Source organism: Myotis daubentonii, chromosome 4 (assembly GCF_963259705.1).
Source record: "Myotis daubentonii chromosome 4, mMyoDau2.1, whole genome shotgun sequence".
In the NCBI taxonomy this organism is placed as follows: Eukaryota; Metazoa; Chordata; class Mammalia; order Chiroptera; family Vespertilionidae; genus Myotis; species Myotis daubentonii.
In genome coordinates, this window is record NC_081843.1 from 27,780,261 (window position 1) to 27,801,059 (window position 20,799).

A 20,799-nucleotide genomic window follows, 5' to 3' on the forward strand; every position below is an offset into this window, starting at 1 on the left:
AAAGACCAGGAAGACTTGCTGGATACCAGGAATCACACCACATAGGGAATCGAAACTATTCTAAAGACACCTGATCGCACACCTGCATTCCAAGCCCACCAGCTCAGCCCCCAAACCCACTGACGACAAAAGTTTCCTGCCAGCGACTGCCTGTAAGGATGAAACTCCAGCTCCAGAGTACTACCATCATCGACCCAATGTCCTCTTGGCTCGGTGCTGTGCAGCCCTTCCCTTTCGCTATCCCATCTTCCATCCCCTTTCTTTAAATAAATTCCTTTTTTCTTTTTTAAAAGGATGTATTTTCATTGAGGGAAGGAGGAAAAAGAGAGAGAGAGAGAGAGAGAGAGAGAGAGAGAGAGAGAGAGAGAGAGAGAGATCAATGATGAAAGAGAATCATTGACCAGCTACCTCCTGCACGCTCTACACTAGGAATTGAGCCTGCAACCCAGGCATTTGCTCTGACTAGGAATAGAACCGTGAACTCCTGGTTCATAGGTCGTTGCTTAAGCACTGAACCATGTCGGCTGGGCTCAATTTTTCTTTATCCACCGTCTGAGATGGCTATTTAGCCTGCTCATGTACCACTATGTTAACCTTTCACCTACTTCTAGGCACCTATCCAATGAAAACAATGTTGTTGTTGTTGTTTTAATATATTTTATTGATTTTACATTGAGGAAGGGAGAGGGGATAGAGAGTTAGAAACATCGATGGGAGAGAAACATCGATCAGCTGCCCCCTGCACACCTCCCACTGGGGATGTGCCTGCAACCAAGGTACATGCCCTTGACTGGAATCAAACCTGGGACCTTTCAGTCCGCAGGCCAATGCTCTATCCACTGAGCCAAACCAGTTAGGGCTGAAAATAATGTATGTGAGGATTTGAGTATGTAAAGTATGTATGTGAGGGTAAAAAATCAAAGATGTATATCTGGGAGGATATATAACAAAACATTTATATTGATAACTTCACAGGGTTAGTATTGTGAGAAAGGGGCTATCAATTTCTACTTTACACCTTTATAATATATATATATATATATATATATATATATATATATATATATATATATAATCTTTTATCCAAGTAACTATAAAACATGTAAGGAACACTGCTCTTGTAAAATAATTGAAGTTGCTAGTTGTTTTCAAATCACTTTAAAACACTGCAGTCATTAAAAATTGTGATGAACTAATATAGTTTTTTAAACCCAAATACTTCTTGAAAGTGAGAGTGATAACGTTCTCATCAAGAGCTCCTAAGAGTGTAAATCTGGCTCTCAAAAGCATTAAAATGTTCTGAGTTTTGTTGTAATCCCACTTCTAGGTCTCTATCTCTAAGAAGGAAAAATGTTGACAAAGATTTATATGGATGACTCAGTTATTATCAGGAAAATTTGGAAACAAAATGTTAAGTAGCAAGAGAATGTTTTTAAAAATTATCCGTATGATGTTACTATTATGTAGCCCACTGAAATGTTTATAAAGAACTTTTGATAAAAGAAGAAAACTTACGTTAAGTGAAAAAGAAATAACATTTTTTTTTCTTCTCATCCTCCTTCCCTCCCTTTGTACTTTCTATCTTAAAAGGAATTTTGTCAAGTTTAACAGTGGCTATCCATAAATATTGCTTATACATGATTTTTCCTCCCCACCCCCCCCCCGCAGCTTTCAATGTTCTCTGCATTTTCTATAATAAATATTTTTATAATGAGGAACAAAATTTCAAAAAGAAAAGGCATACTTATCCCTAATTCAATCCTCAAAAACAAAAGTGATTGTATCTTATTTTTCTATTTAAAGATAAGTGTTAGGACAAGAAAAAGGCATCTTTTTTCTTGCTGTAGCCTTCCACAATTTATGAGAAGTACCTGGTAAGTAAACCCCAAGATTGTTAGCTGCTCTGATTCAAAGAGCCCCTCTGTCCAAATGGCTGGACAAGGTAAGCTCCTCTCATGGCAACATTCTACATCCCCATACTCCCTACTGTTTTTACAACTCAGAGATAATTCTCACCAAGGAATCTCTAGTTCCAGGGTGGGGCACCTTTTTTCTGCCAAGGGCCATTTAGATATTAATAGCATCATTAGAGGGCCATACAAAATTATCAACTAAAAAATTAGCCTGCTATTGTTTGGTCAAACATTTAATTAATTCAGCCCTAATGCCTTGGCAGGGCCAGACCAAATGATTTCTCGGGCCTTATATGGCCCCACGGGCCAGACGTTCCCCACCCCTGCTCTAGTTAGAAAGTTCCCTTTCCCCCTCCCCTTCAAACAAGCCTCTTTGGAACTCTTCATAACTTTTACTCTAAGCATGTTTTATAGGCTTGGGAAAAATACCGATAAAACACCTCCCTAGGACATCTGCCTGGACTTTTCCTGAAAAACAAACAAACTACATGCCCCCCCCCCACCTTAATGTCTACTCAATTTCAGCGCCCCAAATCCTCCTCCCTTTTTTATCACCTAGCAACAGCAGCCATTACCCTTTAAAGGGGGAAACCATGTTTTGTTTCTTGCCCTTTTACTGATTAGCAATGAATGCACTAGCCCTTTCCCTCTATGAAAAGTAAAATAAACTCCCTCTCACTACATCTATCTCTTCTCTCAGTTATGAATTCTTTCACAGCCGGTGTCACTGGCCAAGCCTAACAATAAGGGAATTTTATCCCAGAAAGATGAAGATACCTGTACAAAATCACACAGTCAAGCAAATAGCAAAGCCATGCCATGTCCCAAGCACATCCCATGCATTGGAAAGAAAATACACCAAATGGAACTAATAAAGCCGTACCTTATATAAAGAAGGTACATGCAGAAGTTCAATCTTATCTTGCAGTGCTAACCTAGAAAAATCAATTCCTTCCTTCTCCAACACTTACTTGCATTTAGCTGCAATCAGATATGTAGCTGCAGGGATTTAGTTGGTCAATTTACAAGTTAATTCAAACTAAAAACTTGCCTAATTGGATTCTTCTCTTTCCTGGATGAGAATATTTTGTGATTGTAAGAATGTGCAAAGCATCCTTCCAAAAGAGTCTGTAGCAGAATGAGGCAGAGCAAAGAAATAAAGAAATGCTGGGGGGGGGGGGGATTTTAAAATTCTAGCTCCTAGTGTTTTTAAGGGGTGTGGGTTGAGGGCTAAAAACAATCTAAGTGTCCAGAAGAGAGCAAATCCTTATGGAAGCAATCACTTGTTAGATAGTACAAGGGTCTCAAGATTAGGAATAAAGTTAGGGTGGTTCTTAATAAATGCTCTTCTTGTTAAACGTTTAAAAATATAGTCCAGTGTTTTGCAGATGCAGCTGTAAACAGGATGAGCGTGACAGGAACTCAGTGGGTAAATGCAGCCAACTGCAAAGAAGAAATCAATGTGTAATTAGCCAAACAGTGTTTGCAGAAGGAATGGCTAAGGCTCCCCTTGGGGAAACAGAGCTTTGAATGTGAATCTCCTGTGCCCTTTACTTGCTGCAAGTAAATAAAACCACCACCTCTCGTTGTTGTTGTTGTTAATCTTTTATTTTTTTAAAATTGCTATTTTGAGATAGAAAGGGAAAGAGAGATAGAAATATTGATTTTTCCCCCACTTATTTATGCATTCATTGGCTGATTCTTATATGCGCTCTGACCAGGGATCAAACCTGAAACCTTGGCATATCAGGAGGATGCTCTAACCAACGGAGCTACTCAGCCAGGGTCACATCTTGTTCTTGACTAGAACACCCCAAGTAGTGCACTCCTTGAGTTCGGTAACACATATATAATGAAATGCCATGTAGCCATTAAAAAAGAATGTGCCACTACTCATATGGAAAGATCTTTAAGATGTTATTGAGAAAAAAGGGAGAAGCTCAGAAATATATCTCTCATATATTCACACAAATATATCTGCCTGAATATGTATTATAATTTTCTGGGAGAATAAAATAAACATCATTAACAGTGATTACCTCTGTGGGGGAAGGGGGTAGGGTGACGGGGGAAGGGCACATAATAAGAATTGTACCACAGTTGTTTAATGATTTTTTGTTTGTCTGTTTAATGATTATTTACCTTACTAACTATTAGGGGCGCCAAAGGAGGAAAGCATGAGGCTGAAAGTGATAAAGAATAATAAATTTATTAGGTCATCCGGAAACCAGTTGGATTGAGCGCCAAAATAGTGCCAGCACCCAGGGACAGGGAATCAGAAGTTTTAAAGGGCTCTAGGCAGGCTTTTCTGGCAGGACTCTGGGCAGATCCAGATCCTACAAGAGTCCAGAGGGGAAAGATAACAGCCTTAGCACGTGGAATGTCGGTTGTGAAATGGTCTAAAGGTCAGTTTTCCAGGGGATGGGTATCAATTCAATTATTTGATGACACCTAGCCCTAACTATAGATAAAATGAGGTTTTCTTACAAACCCTGGGAAACTGAAGGACATGTCGTAAAAAGAAAATACATTTTAAAAGCAGATCAAGGCCCGGCTGGCGTGGCTCAGTGGTTGAACATCGACCTATGAACCAGGAGGTCACAGTTTAATTCCTGGGCAGGGCACAGGTTGTAGGTTCAGTCCTCAGTGTGGGGAGTGCAGGAGGCAGCCAATCAATGATTCTCTCTTATCAGTGACGTTTCTATCTCTCCCTCTCCCTTCCTCTCTGAAATCGATAAAAATATATTTATAAGATAAAATCCTATATAATAAAAGGCTATATGTAAATCGACCAAACAGCAGAACGATCCATCGCTATGACGCGTACTGACCACCAGGGGGCAGACGCTCAACGCAGGAGCTGCCCCTCTGGTGGTCAGTGCGCTCCCACAGGAGGAGCACCACTCATCCAGAAGCCAGGCTCGCAGCTGGCAAACGCAGCGGCGGTGGCGAGAGCCTCTCCTGCCTCCGCAGCAGTCCCACATCCTCCAAGGGCTCCCAGACTGTGAGAGGATGCAGGCCGGGCTGAGGGACACCCCCTCCAGTGCACGAATTTTGTGTACCGGGCCTCTAGTAACAAATAAAAGCAGGTCAAGGACAGGACACACTTTGACTTGGTTGCTGTGCCTAGACCATGACCCCCTCCGGGGGTGGGGGGTTGCCTCAGGAATGCTGACCATTCTCCAGTCCCAGGTATGGGCTGAGCTGCTTGTAACATCACAGGAGGTTAGTCAGCTTGTTGGTGGACTTCAAGGTCCCGAAAGCTGAACTGCAGACCCGCCCCTCCCCTTTTCCCAGCTACACTGTTAGCTGTAGGTCGCCCTTTCTTCCTCACTGTAATAAGCCAGCTGGCAAAGGGGTGGGGGTGCGGGCAGAGCAGAATTTCCAGGATGCTCTCCTGCTGCTCTCCCCATACTGCGGGCATTATTGGAATAAACGTCCATATATGGCCCTGGCCGGTTTGGCTTAGTGGATAGAGCGTCGGCCTGCGGACTGAAGGGTCCCAGGTTCGATTCCGGCCAAGGGCATGTACCTTGGTTGCGGGCACATCCCCAGTTGGGGGTGTGAAGGAGGCAGCTGATCGATGTTTCTCTCTCATCGATGTTTCTAACTCTCTATCCCTCTTCCTTCCTCTCTAAAAAGAAATCAATAAAATATATTTTAAAAAAACAAACAAACAAAAAACATCCATATATGGTTCAACCCTGTCTCTGCTGAATTGGGCTCAAGTAGTGACAGGCAGTCTCAGACCTGATTAGTGTCTATCCCAGGGGTGGGCAAACTTTTTGACTCGAGGGCCACAATGGGTTCTTAAACTGGACCGGAGGGCCGGAACAAAAGCATGGATGGAGTGTTTGTGTGAACTAATATAAATTCAAAGTAAACATCATTACATAAAAGGGTACGGTCTTTTTTTTTTTTTTTTTAGTTTTATTCATTTCAAATGGGCCGGATCCGGCCCACGGGCCGTAGTTTGCCCACGGCTGGGCTAGTATCAGGTGGAGCACTTGAAATACTTTTATGTCTTTTAAGTCTAAACCACACACACACACCACCCTCAGCTTCAGCAGAGCCAAGGAGTTATCACAACACTCATCTGATGATCTCCTACAATTTAGCACTTCTTTTTTCTCTCTGATTCTAGGAAAAGACAAAGAATGACTTTACAAATTTATAGTTGTCCCTGCTCACTTGATTATTGACAAGAAAGCTCTGTGAATTCAAATATATACAATCACACTGAAAAACCTTCAAGAGTGTTTAATCAGTAGTTTTCATGCACATTTGTTAGTGAGAGCTGCACTTGAACAATTATACAGACATCGCTTAAAGTTATCAAAATACATATATCAAAACATTCAAGAGGTATGTAAATTAGCATTTAAAACAAATATATTAGCATATTTCAGTATCATTTTTATAATAGGGAAAGAAAACAGACCTTCCATCTCTCCTCTCTCTCTCTCTCTCTCTCTCTCTCTCTCTCTCTCTCACACACACACACACAGAAAACTTGGCTCTCCTCAGAAGTATGGTAAAGGCGAGAACAGTATATATATAAATACACGAGGTAGCAATGCCCCAAATTGGAATTTTTTAAAAGTGAGGGTTGCATGAACTTTTGTTTACTCAAAATTCCATGATACTGGTTTTTAGACTTAGAAAATCCTAAACCTTAACAAGAGAGCAAAAGCTTGAAAGCCTCATTGGTGTCACAGGTACAAAAATATCCCATGTTACTGCTCACTTTGTGGAAGGCAAGTCGCTGACCTGGGGCAAAGGGACAAGTCTACCGCAATGTGCAAGCCACAGTCAGCTGGCTTTGCTTCTCAGAGCAGTCGTTTTTTTCTAATGAGGGGTGGAGGGGGGTGGGAAATAGTCTTAACAGCAGCAGCTTTCTGAAACCTGCATCCAAGGTGAAATTCCAGCTACCCCCAGGAGAAGGTTTAGTCCGTAAAAGGCAGGCTGCCTCAAACAGTACGTTACAAAACAAATGACCTGAAGATGTAAAAATGAAACCGTTATCACACTAAACAATAACTTAGGCTTATGTTAAAAAGTTCAGACCTATCCATTTTGGAAAGCTTATGCTGAGGTATTGATTGCATACAGTTTTTTACTGTAATTGAAATTACCTTCAGAGGTACTCTGCATGTTTTGTAACATAAAGGCACTTGTGTTTAAAATTTTAAGCACAAGAAAACCAACAGTAGCCCTGAACGATTTGGATATGTGTATTTAGGAACACAGTGTTGTCTGATTTGCTACACTGGCTACTAGGCTGGTCTGATTAACAGGCAGAGCTGCAACCCATATCCCCCAAAACACTTATGCCCATAAACCCACAACTCAAATAAATACTCAACAGTCTTTCCAGCCTGGCTCTGAAATGGACAGTGTCCTTCAGAAATAGAGACCTCAGTGCAGGAAGGGAAGTGGCACTTGGAAGACGGAGAGGCACCCTTTGTCTCCCGCTTCATTTTGATGGCACAGGGCCCTCTCCCAAGTCCCCAAATTCAAGACTGGAAGGGAACCGAGGGCTCGTGGCTATCCAGCCCCGCAGAGCCACCGGGAGTCCCCTGAGTAATAAGGCCACAGCTAGGAAATCACTGCCGCCTGCAGCAATCCCCTCCGAAGGCTTCCTCGGTACATCCAGAGGCTGTGCCTCACACAGCAGGACCGGCTTTTCCCACATCACTACCCCGTGTGGCTGAAATTCCATAGCCGTCCTCCCCAGGTTCCCACCACTTGTTCCCAAATCATGACTCAAGGCTTTCTTTTCATTAAAAAAAAAAAAAAAAAATCAGGTTTCATTTTAAGTCCACAGAACCGTCCAGAAGGGTCACTACTTCTTAAGGAACACTTCTCAGTGTAAACCCCCAGAACCTGGTTTAAAAGAATGACCCCAGCCTCATGAACAGATGACCCTACAGTTAACTGTAAAAGACAAGACCAAGAAGCCCTTAAAAATATGTAAGGTCTCTCCTCCCCCATTTTTGGTGTAAAAGCTTAAAGGCTGCATACATCAGTCACTGAGTGGCTGGTCAACAGGCAAGACTTGGTTTGGAACCTGCTTTTCTACGTCACTAAAGCCCTCAGTAGGAGCCGGGTCACGGAAACATGGCCACCACAGCTGCACGCATGAGGCCACCTTCAGGAAAGGCCTGGACTCCAGAAAAATACTCCTTAAAAAATCCGCAGAAAAGCCAGCCGCACCTCTGCAGGCTCAGCAGGGCACCGAGCCAGCTTATGAACAGGCAGCAGCATCTTCTCATCCGTCTCGTCAGTTCCTCATATCCCTCTGGGCTTCTGTTAGTTTCTGGATTAGGTAACGCTTGTCACGACTTTCCTAAGAAAAAGAAATAGGTTCAAGAGTACATCCAGTATACTTGGGAACAAATATCATGATTTCAACCTGCTCCATTACCTACCAGACACGAGGCCAAGGATGCTAAACATTGGACGACTGTAATGGCCTCCTGACTGGCCTGTCTCTCTCACTCTTGCCCCCACCACAGCCCCCTGTCCAAAGAATGGACAGTAACCTTTAAAAAATGTCCATCAGACTTCTAGTTCACACCCTCTGGTGGCTTCCTGTCACCATCAGAATTCCACCTAAACTTCCGACCAGAGCCGTCAGGCTATGCTGTGACCCAGCTGCAATTCCGCCTCATCTCGCCTCTCCAGCCCCACCACCCTCCTCCCTGCCCCCAGGAGAACCCAGCTCATTCCGCACTGTGGCCTCTGCCTGTTCCTCTCATCCCAGAGACCTCCCACAATCAGCTCCTTCTCATCATTCAAGTCTCAACTACAAGGTCATTCACCTCCTCCAAGAGGCCTTCAGTGGCCACCATCTGCAGCAGCAAATGGCCCACTTGTCACTTTGCCTTGTTCGTATTATCTTCTCAGAGTTACTGCTAGCAACATTTCTTTTTTCTTTAACTACTTAGCATTCCTTCTTCACCACTGGATACCAGCCCAGTATGAGGCACAGGTAGTGCTTAATATATATGCTGAAGGAATGAATGAGTCAGTGAATGAATGAAGTTGGTGGAGGCCTGGCTTGAAGGCAGAGTTTTGGGGGAGTGGTGGTGAGGGAGGGACGGTAGCATTCCTCAGAAAGAGGCTATTTTCCACTAGATGCCCTGGGGAAATGTCCCCCGCCATGACGCCCAGGGTCTGCATGCTTCCTTACCAGGGACAGTTGCTCTCGGAGCTGGACGACCACCCGCTTGTGTGCTCCGGCCAGGGCAATGAAATAAAACATAACGAGGCTGCAACACAAGGTGAAGTGGTCACTAGGGTGTCTGTACCATTTGAAGGCCACTTAGAAAAACAACTTGACAAGTTTCGCCTGCAACAGTTTTGCTCATTAGACAAAGACAACCCACACCTCTTCCAAACAGGGCATCGAAACAGTCAGAGGGGTGAATGATCACTGTGGAATCTCTCTGGCCTAAGTTTTCTCATCTGTAAAAGGGGGATGATACAGTAACACCCAGTGATATCAGGCCTGAGATAATACAATTTTGAATGAAAGCAATTGGCAACCGGCTTCTGTTTTCTGTGCAGCCCAAAATCTCAAATGGGGGTAGGGGTGGTCAATGAAATTATTATCTTTGGGGCATGGGGCAAGTGGAGTGGAGGAAAACAGCGGACAAGCTCATTACATGAAGGGAAGGTGGTTTCCTGTCCATTCTCCCCAGATAGTGCTGAGGAAATGAGGGCCACTGGAATCACTGTTATGATCGATACTCTCCTGGAAGTCCCCACAGCCAAGGACAGAAAAGGTCCCCAAAGATGCTGAAGCCAGATCAGGTAACCACCACCAGATGGTGCCAGCCAAACCACAGCTGGGGTGAACGAATTAGGATGGAGTAGCTCCATCCCGGGTACCTCGGATGCAGGCTGGCTGGCTGCCCAGCTCCCCAGGTCATTTTATTCATCTCATCCAAGGGATCCTGCCTTTCACAGATGAATTTTTGGGCCCACTTCTTGCACTGTGGTGGGGTTTTACTGTAACAATGTCACAGGGTAATGGTGATGCTTTCATGAGCTGCAATCAATTCCAGTTATTTGTGGCAGTGTCTAGAGCAGTGGTTCTCAACCTTCTGACCCTTTAAATACAGTTCCTCATGTTGTGACCCAACCATAAAATTATTTTTGTTGCTACTTCATAACTGTAATGTTGCTACTGTTATGAATCGTAATGTAAATATCTGATATGCAGGATGGTCTTAGGCGACCCCTGTGAAAGGGTCGTTCGACCGCCAAAGGGGTCGCGACCCCACAGGTTGAGAACCGCTGCTCTAGAGTCTCCAGGAATGCTGAATTAGTGAATTTTGGACCAATGCCCTTAGAGCAGTGGTTCTCAACCTTCCTAATGCCGTGACCCTTTAATACAGTTCCTCATGTTGTGGTGACCCCCAATTTCATTGATACAAATTGAACATAATTAAAGCATAGTGATTAATCACAAAAACAATGCGTAATTATATATGTTTTCCAATGGTCTTAGGCGACCCCTGTGAAAGGGTCGTTTGACCCCCAAAGGGGTTGCGACCCACAAGTTGAGAACCGCTGCCTTTAGAGGAACTACAGGCTTAGGTTCCGATGGTCACAACGTTTTCCTCAACTGATCAATACCTTGTCTTATGTTTCTTGTTTACTGCGAAAGGTTATCCATACATAACCTTGTTTCTGTTTAAAGAGATTTAATATTCATTAGCATTGAACTTACAGCCAACAGCACTGTAACTCATGACTGACCGAAGCTAATCTAATATACGGATTATCTCTGTAAAGCACATCACAGCCTTCTTGCACTTAGGAACCCTAGACGGCACTTCAGCATTACCCTTGGGGCCTTCAAACAGTGAAACCACCAACCAAAAGCATAAAATGCAAGAAACACAGCCCTAACTAGATTGCAAACAGGGCACTTGCTTGCGGTGTGAGAACTGAAGTCAGGCGGCAGTGTACTTAAGGCCTCGTTTCACCTCAGCTGGGAAGGTGCATGCGATGGTCTGAATATTTGTGTCCCCCTAAGTTTACATGTTGGAATCCTAATCCCCAATGTGACAGTGTTAGAAGGTGGGGCCTTTGGGAGGTGACTATGTCATGAGGCTGGAGCCCTCAATATTTGGATTAGTGCCCTGATAAAAGGGTCTAGAGGCCCCGTGGCCCCTTCTGTCCTGTGAGGACGCAGTGAGAAGGTTGAAAGCTGGAAGTGGGTCCTCATGCAGCCATCCAGCACCCTCATTTTGGGGCTCGCAGGCTCCAGAATTGTGAGAGATTCCTGTTGTTTATAAGCCACCTAGTCTGTGCCGTTTTATTATAGCAGCTTGAACAAACTAAGACTGCACGGCAAGAGACTCAAATGACCATGAAAACGGCTGCGAGTACTGATTTTGAGATGTCAACCATCTTTTAGTGAGTGGGCACATTGACATCACAGGAATAAAACACACAGACTCCGTGAACAATGAGGCCCACTGTAATGAGAACAATGCCCCGCACGTCGTAAGCCTCGATACACGTTTGTGATTAGAATTACTTTAACACTCAATATCAATCATCACTGTGTAGCGAAGACCCTCGTCCCCCTTGCATATAGCACCTCTCATTTACTGAGCCTTTAACAGCAGGTCCTCTGCTAAGCTTTTTTTTTTTTTTTTTAATACGGAACGCTTCACGAATTTCCATGTCATCCTTGCACAGGGGCCATGCTAATCTTCTCAGTCTCATTCCAATTTTAGTGTATGTGCCGCAGCAGCGAGCACTCTGCTAAGCACTTTACATGTGTTATCACCTCTCCTTCTTCTCACAGCCTTATCAGGTATATGCCATTCTTATCCCCACGTTCCAGGTGAGGAAACAGAGGCTCCGAAAGGATATATAGGTGATGACCCAAGGCCACACAGCTTATAACTGGTAGAGCCAACGTTCAAGTTTATGCTCTTTTCTCTGCTCAATAATCAGTTTCTTTTTCAAAAAGCAGTGATTTTGTGAATAATCAGTAATAATAAGAATAGGCAACATTTATTAGGTTTTTGTAAGTCAGGCATTGGATTAAGTGCCTTACATGTAGGGTCTTATTGAACTTGCTCAATGATCCTCTGAAGGAATTGCTATTATTATGCCCATTATAGAGATGGGAAAGTGAGGCTCAGTAGCATCTGAAGTGTAGCAGGTGAGTTCCCATTTCCCAGCGGAGAGAAGCCCACGTGCTTCCCTGGGAGTTACTCATGGGGTCCAGGTGGTTCTCACTCACCAGATGATCATGAAGAAAGGCACTGCGAAGGCTTCCGACGTGATGCCGTGGACCAGGGACTGCAGCGAGCTGGGGAAGGTGCTCACCGTCTTGGGGACCACCTCCCAGGTGGTGTTGGAGTTGGTGAAGGGCCCACAGGCTTTCGAGGAAGGGATGCTGCAGACACAGAGCACGGAGCTCGGGTGAGGCGCGCTCCCAGGCTGAGCGTTCCCCCTTTACACGCCTACCAGGTTTTGTTCACAGCAACCTTCGAGCAACTGCCTGACCTCATGGCCTTCTGGAATATTCTGGTCAAAAATGCTTACCCTGAAATTTCATCAAATCACTAGACCTGACTTCCAATTTACAGGAAATTCAGAACAGAACAAGTTACGTGACACCATGAGGAAATAATCTGACAAATGCACCATGTGGGGATTCTATTCTCCAGGCTCTTAGAGGTGAGGAAACTGGCCTGGACTCTTCAAAAAAGCAAAGTTTAAAAAAGACTGAAAACACATACCCGAGAGCAATGGGTAAAGCTTGAAAGATCCTCATCCTATATAATAAAAGGGTAATGTGCAAACTGACCAAACAGCGGAACGACTGGAACACCCACCGCCCCTTGCCCCAGCCAGCCCACCCCCGATGGCTCCCACTGGGTGGGCCGGCTAGAACCCTCCAGCGCACAAATTTGTGCACCAGGCCTCTAGTTCTAAAATAAAGCTATGAAAGGCTATTTGGGGACAATTGGAGAAATTTGGAAATGGCAGGACTGTGATGTTGGTATTAATTTTCTTAGGTGTGACATGTTATTGTGGATACACAGGAAGGAGAATGGCCTTATTTTTAGGAGCTGCGTCCTCAAGTACTTAGGGATAAACTCATGGTGCCTACAACTTAATTTCAAGTGGTTCATCACACACACAAAAAGGTCTGCATAGAGAGAGAGGAAACAACTGTAGCAAAATGTCAATAATTGGGGCATCCAGTTGAAGGGTATATGAGTTTTCCTTGTGGCTATTCTTCAACTTTTCCATAGGTTTGAAATTTTGTTCAAAGTACAAAGTAGGGAAAAAGTAAAACTATGTTGGAAAAAAATTAAGCTCTGCAAAGAACTGCCTACATTCACATCACACAGTTCTGTGTAGAAAGTTTTCCATTGCAGCCCTATTTTTTACGGGTAAAAATAAATTCCTGAAAACCACCTAAGTGTTGTCTAAGGAAATGGATTAACAATTTATTATTTTTTTTAATTTATTGATTGATTAGAGAGAGAGAGAGGAAGGGAGAAATACATATATAAATATGGATTATGTGCCATGTCAATATATGTATTCTATTTTAAAAATTAAAGTTAAAAACTATTTTAAAAGAATGAGAATTCTATATGTACTGGCATGGACAATGACACAATATAAAATTAAGGGGGAAAAATAAGCTGCCAAACAGGATTATAGCATTATTCCATAGGTAATATTTTAAAAGAAATATATTGCTTATGAATTTCTAGAAGTATTCACAAAATGTTAACAGTGGTTGCCTAAGAGTGGGATTATGAGGTGAAGATAAAGAGTAATTTTTCCTCTTTAATTTTCACCCTTCTGTACTACTTGAAAATTTTATGTATAATATATATTACTATAACAATGAAATATATGTTTAGGTCAATTAAAAAATAAAGTATGAGAGACAGATTCCAAACTGAAGGATTTTTAACTTAAAGATAAAGAAATTAAATTCCTTGAGAGTGTAAGTCAGCAAGCTAGAGCCCATGGACCAAACCTGACACCCCACCTGTTTTTTATAAGTAAAGTTTTATTGGAACACAGTCATGTTCATTAGTTTTTATATTGTCTATGGTGGCTTATGAACACCATTTGGCCCTTAGAGCATAAATTATTTACTCTCTTACTTTTACAGAAAAAGTTTGCTGGCCTCTGGTATAAGTGATTACCCACCGAGGGAGGTGGCATGACTGGGACTTGAAACCTCAACTTCTGCTCCTCAGTCCTGAGCTGAGCAGCTCTGCTCTTTCCAAATTCCAAACCAGACTCTACATTCATATGTCATGTGTTAAATGTCTTTATATCCCTAGCATCTAGAACAGTGCTTGGCACATAGAAGGTGTTAAGTAAATGTTTGCTAAGTGCAAACCCTCCACTAAAGTGGCAGGAATATGGGTGACTTCCTGCTTCTTTTTATAATCAGACACAATCCAAATGGGGACTAGCAGAGAAGTCTCAGGAAAAGGGAACAGATAGGACAGACCCACCTGGCACTCTCATAAGTAATGGCCACCCAGCAAGCCCAAGTTCTGGAAGTGGACCCAGAGGATCCAGCCACCAGAGGGAGCGTCCAGAGGAAGGACGGGCCTGGCTGAGCCAGGAGCAACTTCCTGACCGGAGCTCTGCGGGTGGCGCCCTGTGAGCAAAGCCCATAGAAAACGCTCGGGACCCTTTAACAAAAGGGGATCGTGTCAGGAAGCAGGGAAATGTGTTAGAAAACCAAGTGGTACTCACTGTGCCATGCTGATTGTCAGCGGTATTACTGCCAAGCACAGGCCGATCAACAACACCAGCAGGAAGAAGAAATTAGAATTGGATGCTCTGAACTGCCTTGGGGAGGGTCTGCAGGTATGAAGGAGGCTCATCTAAGGGCAGAGAAAAGAGAGAGGACACGTTAAGAGTACAGCTTCCTTGAGGATAAATGAGCAAAGTCAAGCATTACAGTGGAAATGTAAATTGGTCTATTCTTTCTACAGGGCAGTAAGCAATCTAGGTCAAAATGAAAAATGTTTAACCCAGACCCCAACATTGGGCCAAAATACATGTATGTGGATGTTTACTGCTGTAGTTGTTGTTATCAAGGAATAACTAACCTGGAGCAACCGAAATAGCTATCAAGGGGGTGGGGGTAGTCCTTAAAGGTTAAAAAGTTACATCCAGCCCTAGCTGGTTTGGCTCAGTGGATAGAGCATCAGCCTGTGGACTGAAGGGTCTCAGGTTTGATTCCATTCAAGGGCACATGCCATGCTTGCGGGCTCAATCCCCAGTAGGGGGTGTGTACGAGGCAGCCGATCAATGATTCCCTCTCATCATTGATGTTTCTATCTCTCTCCCCTCTCCCTTCCTCTCTGTAATCAATAAAAATATGTGTGTTTTTTTTAAAAAGTTACACCCACACAACGGAATACCATGTAGCCCCTAGAAAGGAGGAGAAAGCGAGATTTACCTCCTATGTGGTGCTGTGAAATGAAAAGGGTAGATTTCAGCACTCTGTCCTGTATGACCTCATTTAAGGTTTTTTTTTTTAAGTATTCTTTTTTTTTTTTTTAAGTATATTTTATTGATTTTTTACAGAGAGGAAGGGAGAGAGAGATAGTCAGAAACATCGATGGGAGAGAAACATCGATCAGCTGCCTCCTGCACATCTCCCACCGGGGATGCGCCCGCAACCCAGGTACATGCCCCCGACCGGAATCGAACCCGGGACCCTTCAGTCCGCAGGCCGACGCTCCATCCACTGAGCCAAACCGGTTTCGGCTTAAGTATTCTTTACTAGAGGCCCGGTGCATGAATTTCATGCACAGGAGGCAGGGGAGCGGGTCCCTCAGCCCGCCTGCACCCTCTTGCAATCCAGGACCGCTGGCTCCTAACTGCTCCCCTGCCTGCCTATCTGATTTCCCGTAACCACTCTGCCTGCCTGCCTGATCGCCCCTAACCGCCTCTGCCTCAACCCTGCCGCCATGGCTTCATCAGGAAGGACGTCCGGAATGACGTCTGGAAGGTCGTTCAGCTGTCCAGTCTAAATAGCATATTACACTTTTATTATTATAGATAGGGGTTTAAATATGTATTAAATGGACCTACAACCCTGGCCAGGTAGTTTAGTTGGTGAGAGCATTGTCAGATTTGATCCCCAGTCAGGGCACATATAAGAATCAACCAATGAATCCATAAATAAGTGGAACAAAAAGTGTCTCTCTCATTCTCTCTCTCTCTCTCTCTCTCTCTCTCTCTCTCTCTCTCTCTCTCTCCATCTTACCAATAAATAAAAATAAATAAAATAAATTGATCTACAATACTCCATAAAAAATTAAGATATATTTTACTTGAATTCTTATAAGCATATTTATTTTTCCTATATTTTATTTTTTAATCCTCACAAGAGATATTTCTTTTTCCATTGATTTTTTTAGAGAGAGTGGAAGGAAGGGTGAGGGGGGGGGGGGAGAGAGAGAGAGAGAGAGAGAGAGAGAGAGAGAGAGAAACATCAATGTGAGAGCAACACATCGATTGACTGCCTCCCACTTGCACCCCCAATAGGGCAGGGAATTTGGTCCACAGGCTGACGTAACCACTGAGCAAAACTGGCCAGAGCAATTTTTCCTATAGTTTAAAATAAGTATTTCCATTGAAAGGAATATCAAATGGGGAGGAGGAGAGAGGTATAATAACAGGCATAATATTTCTCCTTATTATTTTAAATGCAATTATTGGGAGTAGGCATCAAGCTCTTCTGATTTCAGCAGTAGCCAGAACATCCTGTGAGCAGAGGACACTGAGTTCCAAGGACATTTGGTGTTCTGTCTGGGGGCAGCCGGTCAGTCAGGCCTGGAGTGAGTGTCAGAACAGCCCAGTGCTCCTGACCCAGGCCTTCCCACCCTGTCTTTACTGTGCTGCAGGCTGGGAAGTCACTGGCCAACCAATATTTTCGGGAAAGGGAAAAAGTTCCTATGTGCTTTTTCTTCTCTATTTCTTCTTTGGTGACTTCAGCCAAACAAAGTTTCCAAATGAAAGCATCAGAACATTCTTCAAAGGCCAAACCATCCAGGTAGAAAGTTTGGCCCAATTTCAAGATCCTGCTCACCAGGTTAAGTGGCTCTGGAGTGAGATAAATCCAGATTCAAATCCGAGGAGTCACTTATAAGCTGTGTGACCCTAAACCAGTTACTTAACCTCTCTGAACTTTAGCTTCCTAAGTGTTCATCAGAGTAGGGGCACATGGCATTACAATCATCTGCTATTATTATTAATACTATTATTATTTCCATTTCTGAATCCTCAGGCCTTGGTATTAGAGGTAATAGATGGATGTTGGGCTTGTTAAAAAAGGATACCTCTGGAAGAAGGGATGAACGTTAATGTATACATATCTCTACTGTTTAAATGTTTAATATTGAGCATACACTGCCTCTATAACAAAGAAAAAGAAGTTTGGTTAATAAGCCCAGGTAGGTTAGTCATCTGCAGGCCACTTCACCCATTAAGCACTTATTTCAGACACAATGCCTAGGGCCTGCCAGCTACTTGAGAACCTACACAAATAATTGAGACCAGAACATAAATTCACAGGCTCCAAAATCCAAACAGAACATTACAAAGTTTAAATTAATAATCACTGCATTAAACACGACCAAAATGTCCCACTGTCAACTGGTCAATAATTGCAACTCAGCTCTTAGACAGTGACACATAAAAATGACATTTAAATTACAGGAGCAAGACAACACTTAACAGAACTCTCAAAATTATAAAATGTGAACATCTTTTTTCCAGAACAGAAGTATATCTACACTAATAAAAGAGAAACATGGTAATTGGCGTACGACCGCTACCCTTTTCATTGGCTAATCAGTGAGATGTGCAAATTAACTGTCAGCCAAGATGGCGGCCGGCAGCCAGGCAGCTTGAAACTAACATGAGGCTTGCTTGCCTCAGTGACGGAGGAAACCAACATTCCCTGCCTGCGGCTGCAGGCCTCTGAGCCGGCAGTTTAAGAAACATTGTAACAAATACTGCCGGACTTCAGCCAGCAGAATTGCAACATTGTAAGCAAAGGCCAGAAACCTACTTTCAGCAGCGGAGGCCTAAGAGCTGGAGCCAAGCCTCAAGCTAAAGCTGGCCCAGAATTAAAAAAAAAAAGGAAAAAAGGAGCGGTTGGGAACTGTAGTCACTCCCAGCCTGAAAACAGCCCTCAGCCCCTCACCCAGGCTGGCCAGGCACCCCAGTGGGGACCCCCACCCTGAAGGGTGTGTGACCAGCTGCAAACAGCCATCATCCCCTCACCCAGGCTGGCCAGGCACCCCAGTGGGGACCCCCACCCTGATCCAGGACACCCTTCAGGGCAAACCAGCCGGCCCCCACCCGTGCACCAGGCCTCTATTCTATATAGTAAAAGGGTAATATGCCTCCCAGCACCGGGATCAGCGGAGCCGCGAGGCCTCCCAGCACTGGGATCAGCATGACAGGGGGCAGCACCCAAACCCCCTGATCGGCCCTGCTCTGTGTGTGACAGGGTGCAGCACCCCAACCCCCGCCCCCCCCCGCCCTGCCACGGGCCCTGCTCTGTGTGTGACGGGGTAGAGCCATAACCTCCCCATCGGCCCTGCCCTGAGTGTGACAGTGGCAGCGCCCCAACCCCCTGATTGGCCCTGCTCTGTGGGTGATAGAGGGCGGCGCCCCAACCCCCTGATCCGCCCTGCTCTGTGTGTGACAGGGGGCGGTGCCCCAACTCACCTATCGGCCCTACTCTGTGAGTGCCAGGGGGGAGCTCCTCAACCCCCTGATCGGCCCTGCTCTGTGCGTGACAGGGGGGAGCTCCCCAACCCTCTGATGGGCCCTGTTCTGTGCATGACAGGGTACGGAGCCCCAACCCCCCTGCCCTGATGGGCCCTGCTCTGTGCGTGACAGGGGGTGGCGCCACAACCTCCCCATCGACCCTGCCTTGAGTGTGACAGGGGGCGGTGCCCCAACCCCCCAATCGGCCCTACCCTGAGCGTGACTGAGGGTGGCATCACAACCTCCCAATCCGCCCTGCTCTGTGCATGACAGGGGAAGGCGCCCCAACTCCCCAATCAGCCCTGCTCTGAGCCCGACCAGGGGCTGCACCTAGGGATTGGGCCTGCCCTCTGCCACCCGGGAGCAGGCCTAAGCCAGCAGGTCGTTATCTCCCGAGGGGTCCCAGACTGCGAGAGGGCACAGGCCGGGCTGAGGGACCCCCCCTCTCCCCCAAGTGCACAAATTTTTGTGCACCGGACCTCTAGTATCAAATAAGGGATGTAATTTTGAGGTATCTGACAGAATGTGGGTGAGCTCCAAACACGGTACCGAATGCCGCGCAAGGTCAAGAATGGTGCCGGGTATCAGCCTGTCATCCCCACCTCTCCTTACCTCTTTCACGTAGAAGATGATGATGAATTTCACGGTTGCAATGGCAGGGAGAAGGGGTGAGAAAAAGGCTCCAATCCAGCAAATGGTTTGCCCATACACGATCCCCAGGACATTATCAGGAATGGCAAATTCCTGCTGCCCCCAGCACTGCATCAGCTTCCAAGAGGAACAGTACGTCACCAGGAGCCTGGAGACAAACGGGACAATTTCTCACTTGCACCACCAGCGTCCGCCAAAGCCACAGAACCACGTCCACAAAATTGGGGCCATTTCCACACAGATCTGGAAACTGGTTAGTCACAAGGCTAGAAGATGCAAAAGGCAGTGAATTCTGGAATCATAAAACCAGGGTCTGAGTCTCAGATCTACAACTGAGCAGCCGAATAAATTTAGAGAAGGCTTTTTCTCATCTGGAATATGGGGGGTTTATGACACAATTTAGTTCACAGGGTTGAGGTGACGATAAACAACATAGGTAGTATCTGTGCTCTGGCCTGCACTCAGCCCACGAAGTCATGTGCATCCACACAGAAAATAGCTTATGAAGACCCTACCACTAAGCATGCTGAAGTCCTAAAGCTTCCTACTGACACCCTCAGGCCAGGGGTCTGAGATAAACACACACCATTGTTCACTATAGCATTGCCATGTATTAGCAAAAATACCTAAATGCCCACAAGTAGGGCCTGGGTTGACAAATTATAAGCCATGGATACAGTGGTGTATTATACAGTCCTTAGATGAGGAAAACCCATGTGTCCTTCCATGGAAAATTCAAGATGTTTTGTTTGTGTGGGAGGAAAAAAAGCAAGCTGCAAACCAATCGATGCACCGTGATCCCATGTAAGGGGGGAAATGAACACGTCTATATAGCAAGGCTGTGTGTCTATGTACACATGTATTTATGCAAATGACTTTTTACTGTTAAGGACTGCTGGATCTGCCCCCAAGTATTAACAATGGCCATCTCTGAGGAGTGGGAGGGGTTTGGGGAGTTAGAGGTATGGTAACAAACAAGAACTCTCACTATTCTTCAGACTCCTGTACTTATTTAATTTCTCAACATTTACAAAATTTTAAGAAGCACATATTCATGGCATATTTGCATAATGTTTATTTAAAAAATATATCTTTATTGATTTCCGAGAGGAAGGGAGAGGGAGAGAGAGAGAGAGAGAGAGAGACAGAAACATCAATGATGAGAGAAAATCATTGATTGGCTGCCTCTTGCATATCCCCCACCGGGGACCAAGCCTGCAACTCGGGCATGTGCTCTGATTAGGAATTGAACCATGACCTCTTAGTTAATAGGTCAATGCTCAACTAATGAGCCATTAAGGCTGGGCTGTGTAATTTTTAAAGGGCAGTTTCTTTTTAGTAACTTTTTAAAATATGTTCTTATTGATTTTGAGAGAGAGAGGAAGGGAGAGGGAGAGACAGAAACACTGTTGAGAGAAAC

At 44.7% G+C, this 20,799-nt stretch overlaps 1 protein-coding gene and 1 non-coding gene across 5 annotated transcripts in view; both read right to left on the reverse strand.

The window, feature by feature from the left end:
- Window positions 1–6,158: 6,158 nt before the first annotated feature.
- The window catches only part of TMC7 (transmembrane channel like 7), a 53,685-nt gene continuing 39,044 nt past the window's right edge, over window positions 6,159–20,799 (reverse strand). For 2 of the 4 annotated variants that reach the window (XM_059693305.1, XM_059693308.1), the window contains 5 exons: window positions 19,341–19,527; window positions 14,688–14,818; window positions 12,187–12,342; window positions 9,109–9,187; window positions 6,159–8,262 (listed from right to left, as the gene is read on the reverse strand). In XM_059693305.1, the coding sequence (XP_059549288.1) occupies window positions 8,197–8,262; window positions 9,109–9,187; window positions 12,187–12,342; window positions 14,688–14,818; window positions 19,341–19,527 (619 nt within the window). In that variant the 3' untranslated portion in view covers window positions 6,159–8,196. Of the gene's footprint in view, window positions 8,263–9,108; window positions 9,188–9,253; window positions 9,384–12,186; window positions 12,343–14,687; window positions 14,819–19,340; window positions 19,528–20,799 lie in introns of those variants that run through there. The other 2 variants (XM_059693306.1, XM_059693307.1) reach the window with 2 other exon arrangements.
- LOC132233904 (U6 spliceosomal RNA) lies at window positions 11,589–11,695 on the reverse strand. Its single transcript, XR_009452758.1, has one exon. It is a non-coding gene; the product is annotated as a U6 spliceosomal RNA (small nuclear RNA).